The 14,183-nt window shown below is 38.0% G+C and overlaps 1 protein-coding gene across 4 annotated transcripts in view; it reads right to left on the reverse strand.

Annotated features, from left to right (window-relative positions):
- The window catches only part of DISC1 (DISC1 scaffold protein), a 204,543-nt gene that overhangs the window by 16,443 nt on the left and 173,917 nt on the right, over positions 1–14,183 (reverse strand). For 3 of the 4 annotated variants that reach the window (XM_082048361.1, XM_082048359.1, XM_082048360.1), the window contains exons 11-12: positions 9,095–9,338; positions 3,338–3,382 (exon numbers count right to left, since the gene is read on the reverse strand). In XM_082048361.1, the coding sequence (XP_081904487.1) occupies positions 3,338–3,382; positions 9,095–9,338 (289 nt within the window). The remainder of the gene's footprint in view (positions 1–3,337; positions 3,383–9,094; positions 9,339–14,183) is intronic. The other variant, XR_014183600.1, reaches the window with a different exon arrangement.

A 14,183-nucleotide genomic window follows, 5' to 3' on the forward strand; every position in this document is an offset into this window, starting at 1 on the left:
TTTTACTGATCCCCTGGGACTTCAAGCTTCCTCTAGTTTTCCAAGAAGCTTGTTAATGGTTTGGAGATTGTTTTTCTTGGCTAATATGCACTCAGAAGAAATTTCATCAGTCTAACTTGACTTGAGTACATCTCACTTGCCTCAGGACCTTTTACTGTGTTCATCTCTTGCTTCCTTGTAGGGAAGCCTAAGAGCACTAGACGTATGGACACAGTTTTTCAGAAAGACCGAAAGCAAAGAAAACAAGAAAAAAATATTTCTGCTCTCATTATTTTTTCAATCACCTTTCTTATTAGATGACAAGCTTTCTTTCACCTATCCCTTACATACAGCTTATCCCTGAAGTCCCTTGCACTTTGCATGTCTTTTGCTCAGTGCATTCAGTGGTCTTGCTGGCTCACTCTTACACTGTGCAGTGCCCTTTCAGGCTCATCCTTAAGAACGTTCTTGTCCTTTCCTTTTGAAAATTCTTTTCGGCCACTGAAAAGTCTCTGACATAGTCTGTTACTGTGTTTGCTCTTTTCTGAACCAAAAGAAGATGATGCTGTACTATAAATGTGATGTTTTCTGGAGGATACCAAAGATCATCCACTGATTCCTCTTCCGACAGAGTTTGCCACATAGAAACCCACCTGTTGCTTCCCTGATTCTGTTTAGGTGAGTTTTGCTTTCATTGAGGTGATTACCTGCCTTTTATCAGAAAAGGAATCAAGGTTGTTTCCCAATTATTTTTGCCCTTATCACCTTCCAGTTACACACTGCTAGCCTGTTCCATCAGCCTGTTTATGTATATTTAGAATACTGCAGCATGACAACATGCTCCTTGGTTTCTCATATGCAACAATTCAGGCATAAAATTTTCCAGACAGCTGTTTGGCAACTGTGACCTACCTCCTCCCCACCCTCACATGCTTTTCCCACATTCCCTTTGCTTGAACTGATCCCCTTCCCTCCTCCACAGGAATACTACAACACATGGGAGCATTAAATGACTCATCAAAATTACAGCCTGATGTTGGCAATTCTTCCCCTCGTGTATCTTCCATTACAGCTATGGAGGAATGTCCTTGGAAAAGCAGCTATGCAGGAGTAGAGCTTTCCTCTGCCTTCCAGCACCCTGCTGTGGTCTGTGGGACAGCAGTCTTCCCTTTTGCATCTCTAGTAGACTGAAAGAACTTCTCTGAGCACAGACTTCCTGAGTCCGCACTACCGCACTGGCTCATTTAATTAAACTGGGACAATTCCAGTTCCTACTGTGGGAGGATGAGGCTGTTTACTGACTTATCAATAAAAATTCACAGTGGGCAGGACTTGGAAAAGAAACAAAAGCATCAAACTGTTTTCTGCTGTCCACACCCTGCTGTGCTAGGAGTCAGCATAGCTGAGTATCATTTATAGGTGGTTCCTAGCACTGTTCACTCCCATCTCTGCTCCCGAGTCGCCAAGATTCAACAATCTGGAACAACTAACAGGGTGCTCTCCTGCAGACAGTGAGGAGACTGACAAGAGTGGATTAGGGGACCAGACCATCAAAGGAACATTTAGGCAAAAACTTGACATGGTACAGGGCGCTGACAGTTTCATAGTGCTTTTATAGTGCTGTTTACAAGTCAGCATCAACTCAGCTGTGGCAGTGTAGTAGAGCCTGGCTTTTCTAGCAAATTTCCATTTCCTTTATTTGTATCATTGCTCTCTATTCTCTTTATGCATCTTTTTTTTTTTCCTCAAAACTTTAAAAGGTCAAAGTTCCTCTGCTCATGAGGCCTCTTAGTGAATACTTGTACAGTGGCAGCGCTCTGCGCCTTGGAGCTCTGACGCATTTGTAAACCCAGCACACACATGACACACGCTACAGGCACATCTCCTGTTAAGCAAAAGAACAACTTTTTCAGTCAAGAGTTGGGCTGTATCACAGCTTTCAGTGCATGTTATGCTGGACACAAGCATGCAGTTGTATTCTCGTTTGCTTTGGTGCAGATCAGACACAATTCTTAGTTTCCAACAAGCATTCTGCTCTCTCGGCAGCTATCGCTACCAACGTGCCCTCAGCATTTTGCCCTGCTGGCAGTACGTTTTGCTACCTTTATCCTGTGGGACTACCTGCCCCTATTTCATGTTACATATGGACACAAGCACCTGCACAGTTTTGCTTTAATTCACAGCAGACTTCACTGATAAGAAAGGCTATCTGCATTTTCTGCACCTTTATTCTCAAGGCTTCCTGTTTTTATTTATGCTGAAATCACACACAGCGAAGCAGTTCATCCTAGATGTGCTCTCACATCATAATCTCCTTGTACACAAGGTCAACAATCTGAGTTTGGTCCTATAGTTAGATTGTCTTCCCTGGAGTGTTCCAGCTGCTCCACAATCTTTGAATTCATTGGTGGGAATCAAAAAAAAAAAAAAAATGCCTCACGTGAATAGTTATCCCAAATCGCAATTTTTATTTATTTAATATTTGCTTGGCTGAGCACTTGTCACTTGTTCTTGACAGGTGGCATGTATCCTACTATGAAAGGTGAACTGGGGTTTACTTAGCCATGTAATTAATTTTCTGGCTGGACACAATGCTTGGATACTAAATTCCTTTAATATGTAAGTTGCAGCCCAAGGCATACAGATATAAAAATGGACCAGACTGAATCAGCACAGCTCTTAGAACCAGTATAACTCTGCTTACCGATATGTTACCTAAACTCTTAGTTTGTAAGTAGACAGATTTTTGTATGTAAGCAGATTTTTCCCATCACTTGCTCTCATAAGGAAATGAATCTCACGTTACTCAATTACCCTAAACTTTCTTAAATATATAGACTAGGATCTGACACCTTTTGATTTATGCAAATAGTGCAAAATGACAAGCATCCCATATTTTTATTCAGATGAAACTCCTATTACCCTGTATTCTGCTGCAATATGCCTTTATACTTCAAAAGTAGATTCAAAGGTATTTTTAGTGGTACACGAAGAAACAAGTAAGGCATTCCGTTCCTAAGCATCACTACAGTGAGGCTGGCTAAATACTACTGGTCCTACTTTTCCCTAACACATTCATTCTGTTGTTGATACATATTAAAGGCACTAGCACAGGATTCAACTATAGGCTTCCTGAAATACACTGCAATTTTGCCATTATGTTCAATGGAAAAAAAAAAAAAAAGAATGAGAATGGGCCCGTGCTGGTTGTGCCTCTGTTGCTTTTCTAATTGTTCACACGCTCTCCAGCAATTTTTACCCAAAGGTAATACTATAAAAACAAGTGTCATTAGTTCTAATGGAGACCTGAAAAAGTCTGTACAATATCACCACTTTATGCTGCCTAGAAAACACTTACCTCAGATAAATTACCCTCCGCTCCAAATGAAATGTCTTCCATAACCTGTTAGAGATAAATTATTAAGTATACGGCAGATATATGCTATATAAACAGTAAGATTTCAATTCAACTTATAAATACCATATAGCACATTAAAAGGTTATATAAGCTGAACAATTACATCATTTTGTTTCACATACATGAAACATTTTAATTGCATTTATAATGGAGCAGTGGCAGCCACCCAATATTTAAAGCTAAATTTGAATATATTTTATTAAAGTCTGCCTTTGGCTTCCCAGCTAAAACCTCTGAAGAATACTGCCTCTAGAAGTCAAGGACTAACTATAGATTGAAACAAACTTTTCTATCAAGTTCTTACAGCTCTATAAACCATTCAAGAGTCTAAAGAAATTTTTTTGGCACAAACACTGTGACTTTTGGCATGAGAAATAAGAGACCCCACTGATGTTCTGTATTGGTAACACGTGTTAATTATAGTCAGTTCCTCTCAAAACTTGCTTAATATGTAAAGTCTATAAGAAATTAGCTAACATTTCATTGACTGGCTGAAGAAAAGAATTTTATGTTAACATTATTGGAAAATCATTAATACTTATCACATGTAACAGTATTGATAATCTTTGAATAAACTGAGATAGGGATATTGTTTTGGTAGGGCAATACTTAGTTGTACAGGTACGTACATCTATATATAATAAAGTGCAAAATCATTACTTTGCCATAAGATCATTAGTATTACTGGGTATTTTTTTCAGTAATCTATCTGAAAAGAGGTTGTTTAGCTGTCTTTTACCTGTAAGATTAGTTTTCTGATTATACTTTTACTGCAAAATATATCTAATCATTAAGCTTACTGAGATGCTACGATCCCTAGCTAGAGTTAGCGCTTTTACCAGTGGATACTACACAACAGTATCACATGCAGCTAAGGTGCATCTTACTGCACAACAACACGTGTGACTGTGCAATGATGATCTGACCATTGTGTACAAACCAGCTGCCTGTTGCTACAAAAATAGTTTCCAGCTTGGATTAATACAAAAAACACTCAAGTGCTGACTTTTCACTGATGCTTAATGCTGGCATTTAAAACTAAGATTAAATTTAAAGTTTCCAAATTATTTGTGAAGCTCTACAAATACAATGTTTAATTCAAACTCAAATGAATGCACAGTTTATTTAGCTTTCTAAAGGCTTAGTCCTTTGCACATTGTACGTTTGCTTCCTGGACCTGGCTATCTCAATGCACAGTAATGAGTTGCAGCCTGCTGACAGAGGCTGTCTTGGTGCTTGCTATCGCTAAATTCTGAAAAATGTTGTGTCATATCCTGTGATGGCTTCATTTTAATGACAGGCACCACATTAAATATTAATTCTTATTTTTTCATGATTGTCCACTTAGTATCACTTAGAACATTCAGTATCTTAAAAGAAGTGAATCAAATGAAGGCTTTGCAATTACAGAACATCTTCCAAACACCAGGGTGCTCTACAAAAGACCCTCAGACATCTCCTCAGATGGCAAAACTGAAGTATGCAGAGGTGAGGAAACACAGCAGCCCTTACTCTAACCCCCACTCTCTGCTTCTTTTATGATGAAACTTCAGAAATGATCTACAAAGAGTTCTGATGGGCTAACTATCAAAAATGCTGACTTACAAAAGGTAACACTACTGAATTTTGGGTTTTACCTTGTAACTTTTATCACCTCAATTTTCTTGAAATCTAGTAGGTGTTTCTTTCCTTCATAGTGATTAAGAGGGAGCACTGCACAGCATGCCAGATAGCAGAAGAAGAAGAAAAAAGGATAGGTCAGGAACTCAAGACTGCAGGTGCACAAATACTCATGTTCATCAAGATACTTGGTGTTAGGGAGGTCCCAGCACACACACATCTCTCTGCTTATTAGTTAGCATCAGTGCTTCAGGTGTTATAAAAGCATTTTGTTTACACAGACATTATCAACAAGCATAAAATAGAGCAAGATTTTATAAGGAGTGGAACAAGCAGGCGTTGATATCTGAAGAGAGATGAAATGTTACTATATATTTTAGAAATCACCCAGATACGTATGTTACTACATAATAACGATCATAGCGACTTTCACCTCATTCACACGTCACCTGTGCAAAATAACTTGCAGTCAGTTTAAAAGTACGGAACATTTCTGGGATGAAAACAAGAACCTATCTTTAATTCTTCAGAGACTTGGGACAAAATCAAAAGAGAAACTAGAACTGCACTGAAGGGGCACCTTAAATTCAGCAAGACAACCACTAGCTGGAGAGTACTTGCTTATACAAAAACTAGAGAATCTGACTGTCCATAACTTTGCTTCAACATTTTAAAAAATACTATAATCTAATAAGTTATCTGACACTGAGAGAAGTACATCTTAATTTTTACGTAACTCAGAGTGTTCTACAGGATGGTTTTTCACTAGCCTCAATTCATGTAGTTCTGACCAAAAAATTAGCAATGATGTTTCAACAAGCTGAGCTGCCAAAGCAGGCAATTGTCTTCACTGGTTAACAGTCAAGTGTTAAAAAGGAAACCTGATTTACTGGTTTATTTTGGGATGCCACAGTCTACCACATAAACAAACGAGAGGAAAAAAAAATTGTACTGCCTTAGAAAACACAGTTATGAAGACTATAAAGTAACTGTTGACAGTTAATAAACCTGTGCTCACACATGACAGTAAAATATCTGAACTTTCAAAGAATTTATACGTTACATATTTCATACCAGAACATGTCATATTTTATGATCTAGAGAGGATATTTAATTAAAAATGAAAAACAGCCCCTCTACAAAGCAGTATCTGAGTATCTAAGTGAAGTGTTCTTTGCATTCATCTGTTTTGCTTTTCTTATTATTATGTTTCTTATTTGTTTCTTTGTTTTCTAATGAAGCCTATACAGTAAGATACAGTTATATGCAAGAAAATTGTGTTTATAGTATACATCAATAAAATTGATATTCACTCCACAGTACTCCTTAGCCAGATACGACATGATGAATAACTGGAGAGCTTCATGTATAGGTATTTCACTGTAAAGTGAATCAATCACCTGGGAATGAAATATAAGTTCCACAGCATATATGCACAACATGCTATTATTACCCTTTGCTATACTGTTTTAAAGCAGGTAAGCCAGTAACCTTTAAATACAAAGAACACTCTTTCTTTTTTCCTTTTGCTTCAGTGACCAACAGGTCTCTCTAGAAATTCCCCACCGGGGAACACAGGTGACACAGTTGAAGGGAATAGTCCTTCTAGAAACAAGACAACCACAGCAAGCTACTCCTCTCACAGGAACACCACAGCCTTGTTAAATAATATCAAACCAGGTATTTTTTGCAAATACATACATTTCTATTATGTATCCCAACTTCCTGATAAATGGCTACAAAAAGGTTCACTACTAATGGACGACAAAGTTTTTTCATGAAAGTCATATAAATGGCTAAATTTAGAGACTAAAATCCACACCACTACTTTTTTTTTTTTTGCCACAAACATTACAGTATTTTTAAATAAAAACAAGCAATACTATAAAACAGAGCAAATAAATGCTACAGAAGTGGTTTGTCTTCCAACTAAGTCCATTTATAAGTCAAGACATATTCTGTCTTGCATTTCAACACATTCAAAACTAGAAGTTAGCATAATTTGCAAGTAGTAAGTCAAGTTTTTTGTTTTTATATTCTGCTAAGCTACTAGGATATGTTAGGAAATGTTCTAGCTTCTCTCTGAAAATTTAGATACTGCCTGTCACTCCTACTGAGATCTTACTGGCTTTACTACCTAAAGTCTACTTGTTTGGGTAAAACTTCTATACCCCACAACAAGGTAAAAATCCCAGCTCCTGAAAGTATAAAAGCAAGTGGACCAACCCTAATTCCAGAGCCAGAATACAGTCTATATTGTTTGGGGTTTTTTTTAATGGTTGCAATGGGTTGCAGTCATCACTGATGCATAACTTTGCCTCAATGGTCAAAGCTGCAGTCTGAACTGAAGCAGAGGAAGGTTAGTTGAGTGAGCTGTGATAAAACATAGAAGTTGAGCAGCATAGCTATAAGCTGGAAAACAAATGAACATTCTTATATTAACAAACTGCTGCTTTTTTTCTGTCAAGTTTGTCAGTTCTAGGAGCACTGTGGGAACAGGAGCAGGAACACCTCCACAGGTCCTTCACTGATGGGTGTTTTCACATTTATATTTACACGTCAGCTTCTAAATGGATTTTGGCACATTCTCAAAATGAAGTTTATTCAGGATACCAGGATAGGACAGATCCCAGGCAAAGGCATTTGTACCACAAAGTTTAAGCACCTAGATGAAGAGTTGAAGTTAGGGGAATAGTCTCTCTAAGTTCCCCCTACGGTTGATAGAGGCAGAGAGGAAATTATCAAAAAGCAAGTTCAAAAGAAGGAGCTTAAAGAAAGCACTGCAAATATGCTTTCCTCTTCCAACAAACATATGGACAACCTGTGTGCACCTCTCTCTAGAACCAGAAGTCACCTCACTTCATTTGCCTAGATGTCATTCTAGGATGGCAATGGCGATTTCCAGGGAAATGATCAAGACTTGCAGGGGTAAAATAGGTGGTCGCCTATTGCACATGTTCCAAGAAAACTACAGAAACAGTCACAAAACCACAAACCCTTCAGGGCTTCTCCGCTTCCCTTTTGAAAGGGGAGCACGGCTTTCCACAGCCAACAGAACTCCTCGTATTACTTAGTGGACTCATCAGGAATAAGGAAGAATGAGGGGGGGCAGGGAGGGGGGCAGAATTAAAGCCACAGCTGACTATTAAAACCAAAAAAACCTATCTCTAGGAGAGTCAGTCTGTAAATCATTTTCCCTAGGAAAAGGCTGCAAGTACTATTGATGCACAATTTTAAAACATTATTTTACCAACAAGATGAGATTTTGCAATAAGGTAGGGGCCTGCTTTCCGCTAAGTCGCAGCCAGTACAAATGGCATCAGCTTTCAGCATAACTCATTTCAATGGCTCTTAACATCAGGTGCAATTAAGCACACTTTTAATTTTTGTCAACCAAATTCCAAGGTAATAAAACTGACAGCTCCTGTTGGATGGTCTTTTTGTCACAGTGGTGCTGTTGGGTGATGAAGCTTTTTAACAGCTTGTTTACCTTTGCAGTGCAGTTAAAAGATTATTAGGTAACTGTACATTTTTCAAACAAGATGGTATTCCAAAGCAGAACATGAAAACTTTTAAAAAAAAGTCAAACCTTTTAAGCATTACTATTTATTTCCTCCTTTTCATATTTTTTGGATGCTGGAAGCCTACCAGCATTTGAGCTAGGAAGCCTTTGACCATCTAATGAGGGGAGGAAAACCTAGTCTCTCCTCACTTCAGCTAACATAGATCCAGACTAACAAGTCAGCAGAACCAACTCAGACTGAAACTCATCACTGAGATGAGGAACAGCTGATAATTTCTGTCAAATACTTAATTGTTTTTACTTCAGATCCTGATGTACATTCTGTATTCATTGCCTGAATAATTTCCACATTTTAAAAAGACTGATGGTGAAAGGAAAAAGGGTTGAAGGGCTTCTGAGAAGCTAATAAGCTATTTTATTCATATCTCAGATTGGAGGCCAGATGTTAAGTTCATACTTAACTTGCCCTGCTGACCCACCACCCAGCTTCAACTCCTCTCAAAAGGAAAACCAGCAGTATTGCCTGAAATGTAGCTGCGGAATATTTCAGATACCTCTTTTAATTCGCTGTGTTTGGGACAGGGAACAGTCCTCAACTCTGTGCCCTTTGGAAAGTGGCCTTCTTTTCTTTTTTCAGAATCAGATGGGCCATGAGCAGTCATCTCCATGTCATCCATTTGGTTCTCCTCTTCCTCAAACACACAGCAACTGGTTTCTTTCAGTTGAAACCCTCGGATCAACAGCTGACAGGCCTCCAAGTCAGCTTCCCACACTCTTTGGAGCAGCTGGCTCCCGCAGCTGAAATAAAAGCCAAAAGAAAATAAAACTGCAGTTCAGGGAGAATGGTTGCTATTTCAAGTAACTTTAGGGGTGACTGCTTATTATTAGATAGGAAAATAAAAACAACAAAAAAACAACAGCAGCTCAAATACTTCCAGAGAGACAACACAAGCTATTTCAAACTGAAAAGCAGTAAAATTATGGCCCTATTACAAAGCTAATGACATAAAAATAACAGTTTGTGCTAAGATGTTGCTTCCAACTGTACAGCGCACACTGGCTGCATGTGACCTTCTCCTAATCGGACACAAGTCCGGGGATCTTGCAATAGCAATCAGATTTTTCTTCATGCTGTCAGGTCTGTCATCCTAAAAGCAGTCCTGTGGGTTTCCTGAATTTGATGTAGAATATCACATAAGAGCAACTATTTACTGTATTACATCACCTCTAATTTTTGGAAAACAGGTACACTAAATTTCTTGTTGGACTGAAATGTGCTTGCTTTGCCTCTGGTGAATCAAATTAGATTAAACTAAAATACTCCTCCTTTCCTTCAGTCTTACACTTTGAGTGCTGTCCTTATCTCTTATGTGCTTTGTTTTTTTTTTCATCTACTTACTTATCCCACACAAGAAAAAATGAGAAGTATTATGACATTCAAAATACCAATCTTCTCAATACTTTTAATCCATTGATTATCTCTCAGAGATGTCCACAGATACTGTTCCAAAGATCCATCCAATAGATATCTTCACCTGAAGTAAATGGGAATTCTAGGCACAGACAGTATTTCAGAACAAGACACTGCTCATAAGAGATGTGGTCACATCTCCATCTAATACATGTTGTCTCTAAGAAACCGAAAGATTAGATTGCCTGCTAAAATATAGCAGACCAGAGGCAGAGCTTGGGATGGGACTAAGAAGAACTGATTCCCATGGCAATACATGCTTCCAGACAGATTTGAATGCTAATATCTAATAACCGCAATATTTTTTTCAAGGTGCTTTTCAAATTATATAATTCGCTATATAATAGTAAGCAATTATAAGTGACTAAAAGAAGGAAAATAACTATTTGATTTTAACTTTTCTGACTAAATGAAATACCAGCTTATCTTTTATTCTAAATGAAGGATAAAGGGACTGCACTGTTCACAATGAATTCATTAATCTAACAAAGGCACATTTTTAACTCTACAAATTCTACAAAATGCCAAGCTGTAAAATTCACACAGCAATATTTTGAGATTGAGAGCAAAATTAAGCTTCAGAAGCTGAGCTACTTGATCTGTGCTTAGAATCACTATATATGTTTCTTGAAGGCAGAATGCAGCATGGGGTCCACAAATTGATCTCCCCCAAGGAGTTCAGAGTATCACTAATTAGAAAGAGAAAAAAGTCTTCACTGAATTACACTTCTGTGTTCTATCCAGGTAACATTTCACTTACCAAGCCAGAAAAATAAAATAACCCCAACTGTTTCTCTACTTGTCATGGTTACACAGTCAGATCATTTCCCTGCAGACATATATAAGCCCACTTAGTTGCTTTTTGAAAACGTCTGTTTGCAGCTATATATGGCTTATTATTAAAGGCTCAGAAAATACACTAGAGACCTAAATCATGAATTCCAATGGATAGCTTCTTTTGGCCATTCAATTTAATGAAGAGCTCTATTGAAAAAACTAGGGCAGACATAGTGATGTATGTAGTATTCACAGCAGAGATGATGTATAGCGTATTTTAATATAAAATTAAAATTATGCTGCTGTTATTCAGCCATGACTCAGCTCATTGGTTAACATGCTTTTGATTGCATCTGTAAGTTGCACACCCATTTTAGTAATCAGCAATTAGTGAACATACCACTAATAGCTTGCTTTTATTTTAAGGACATCTTTGCTTTAACATTCTATCTGTAAAACTCTAATACATCTAGAACTAAGACACTACCATGTTACACTGAACTTTTCACTAGTGAACACCTGTATACTTGTATATTCTAAACATACCCAAGCCCAAGAGACCTCTTAGTATTGTCTTTGTACTATTCTTCAGTATTTTGAAATTCAGTGCCTAGAAGCATTTTTCGAAAACACTTTCTGAATGAAAATTTATTGAAAGTTGCAAATACCTGACACAGAGACACACAGCAAATAATTTTTTGAAATCATGTTGTCCCCAGCATGCAAAAATCTTTAGCTTTCCTATCAGGTGTAAAATCACGCTCAACTGAATTTCAGAGTTTGGTTCATTCATGTTCAATCCACACTAAAAGTGCATTTGCAGTCTTCATGAAGCCAAAAGTATGTGGATGCCTGTACTGAACCCAGTGATTTTTTTCAGGTATGCAGCTTTTCAAAATGATGGATTTAGATTGGATCAGATTTCATACTATTCCTATACTTAAAAATACTTTATGACATATCAGCCTCTAGGTGTTAGACACCTGTCCGTACATCACTATCAAAGTGGCATATGTGGCAAGTTCAGTGGAGGTGCATATATAAAATATATATATATATATATATTTATTTATAAAAGGCTTGTAGTTATGTTTTATGTGAAAGAACAGAGGGAACCAATGGAAAAAAGCAAACAAAGTGAAATGAGGAGAAACACAGAATTTGGGCGGTGGGGGGAAAGAAAGAACAGTCATTGCAGTGGCAACAGCACTTCAGATGGATGAGAGTAGGGCAAGGCTGCTTCTGTCAACTCACAGCCAGGGAAACAGATGTTGAAGTAAGTGAGATGCAAGACTCAACCTGAGTAATTTTTTAGCTGGATGGATAGATGGGACAAGGCTTATCTCAAGGACAGTATGCAGAAAGAATCTACAAGAGCAGGTCTACGTTGACCAGAAGAATGTCTGAGACATCCACAGCAACACAAAAGGACACAGTAGGGAGAATTCTGGATTAGGTCAAGTTGATGATGATTAAAGAGCTGTCAGAGAAACAGAGCTGTTTATGGACAGGAGGAAATGAATGTGGAACAGAGTGGTTTATCCTTGAGTTCTCTTCATAAAGTGGCAATTGAAACTGTAATTGTAGAGGCCTTTACCGAGTCTAAAGTAGTTTTCTAGGAAACAACAGCGGAGGCCAGAGGGTACAAGGAAACCAGATGATATCTTCAACCTACACGTAACATGAAGAATCCAGCAAGGATTCTCTCTCTCTTCCTTGAAGTCCAAAAAACATTGCTTCTCTGCCTTTTCACAAGATTCCCAGAGATATTAATGAGAGCTCTCTATGTGGCTCTCAGCACAAAATTACTCAAAAGCTATTTTTAGTGCTAACTGGAACACAACTTTCCTATTGAGGGCCCTGCATATATACAAAAGGCACATTCAGTTCCTGAACATTACAGCCTTAATGAAAACATGCCCACATAAAAATAGCAAAAAAAGAATTTATATTAAACCCTATTAAAAAAAAGTCCCCCGAAATCTCCTCAAAAGCAAAACACAGGGAGATGTCGCTGCTTGTAAATCTTACCATCTCTGGTTTTTAGGAATGTCCCTTGGTGAGTGAATTGATAAAAGTGGTTTATAACACCCTCAGGTCAACACTGTGTGTTTGATAGAAGATGTTCCTTATTTTAAGGGAAATCCCTGTAAGAAGCCACATCTTGAAAGCCAAGAGAGTGAGACTGAAGCTAAAAGGCTACATAGTGAGATATAAATTTAGAAACTGGATAAACAAAAGCTAATTTATGAGGGGAGATTAACCTTCACTAAGAAGAAATACTCTAGACAACTTCCTTCTAATAGGAGAGCCACACTAAGGTGCAGATTCAGGAAAGCATGTACTTACCTTTTCCCAATACCTGACATGTGTTAACACTGCATTCACTGACCCTAAAGGCAGTTTTCTCTGGCAAGAAAGCAAACGAAATGCAACAAAAATAGTCTGGCAGAAACAACAGGGATTTTCATTAAGACAATTAAAATGACTGGAAAGTTTTGAGGCTTCCAGAAAATGGCAAACGCGAATCAAAAGACTTTGCTTTATATCCCCATTATTTGCTGATCTATTGTACAAACTAGGGAACTTTATATTTTGTTCACTCAGTTCTATTTATATTTTGCACCACAGGGAAGGAACTAACTCTTCTTACTCTACATTTAGTTGTCTTTGCTGCCTTTTCTTGAGGCAACAGCCATGCAGTGAACAACGGAGGCATGTAAAGGAAACTATGAAATAATAATACTTACAGGAAGGCAGGCAACCATATTACTTTACTGTTAGCAGAAATCCACCCCTCTGATTAGGTTTATCATATTAATTCACAGTCCTGTATTAACAGCCCTTCTTACATTTTACAAGTATTTACTATTTCAGGAATATGTTTTGCTTCTCTCCTTCATGATAAACGTTTTCCAGTCTGATCAGTTCTTGATCTTTAACCTTAGCTGTTATATTTGAAGATGCCTACAACCAATCTGTTGAACAAACCAAGAACTGCAATGTTGCCATCAGTGGGTCACACAAGGCTCTAAGGCAAGGGAGGCATATAACCCTGTTGTCCCCATCTGGCTGGTGTGCAACAGCAGATTGATGAACTTAAAAGAGAGAGGAAAGAGGGTGCAGGAAAAGTGACAAAAAAAACTCTGGACTCTGCTCAAATCGCACAACTTTTTTTCTCTTGGCCCATGCACTAGAAAGTCACCTTTTCTAAACAACTGAAACCAAAACCTTTTGGGTTTTTTTCGTCCAAGTCTCCCTAATCCTATAAACCCCAAACCCCTTCATACAACCCCAATTTCACAATTCAATTCCTTGCATTGTGTCTCTTCTCTCCAGTCTCCTCAGGAACTCAAAACCTCATGAACTGACTTCGTGTTGTTCCCATCATGTGG

Source organism: Streptopelia decaocto (assembly GCF_964273445.1).
Source record: "Streptopelia decaocto genome assembly, chromosome: 3".
Classification (NCBI taxonomy): Eukaryota; Metazoa; Chordata; class Aves; order Columbiformes; family Columbidae; genus Streptopelia; species Streptopelia decaocto.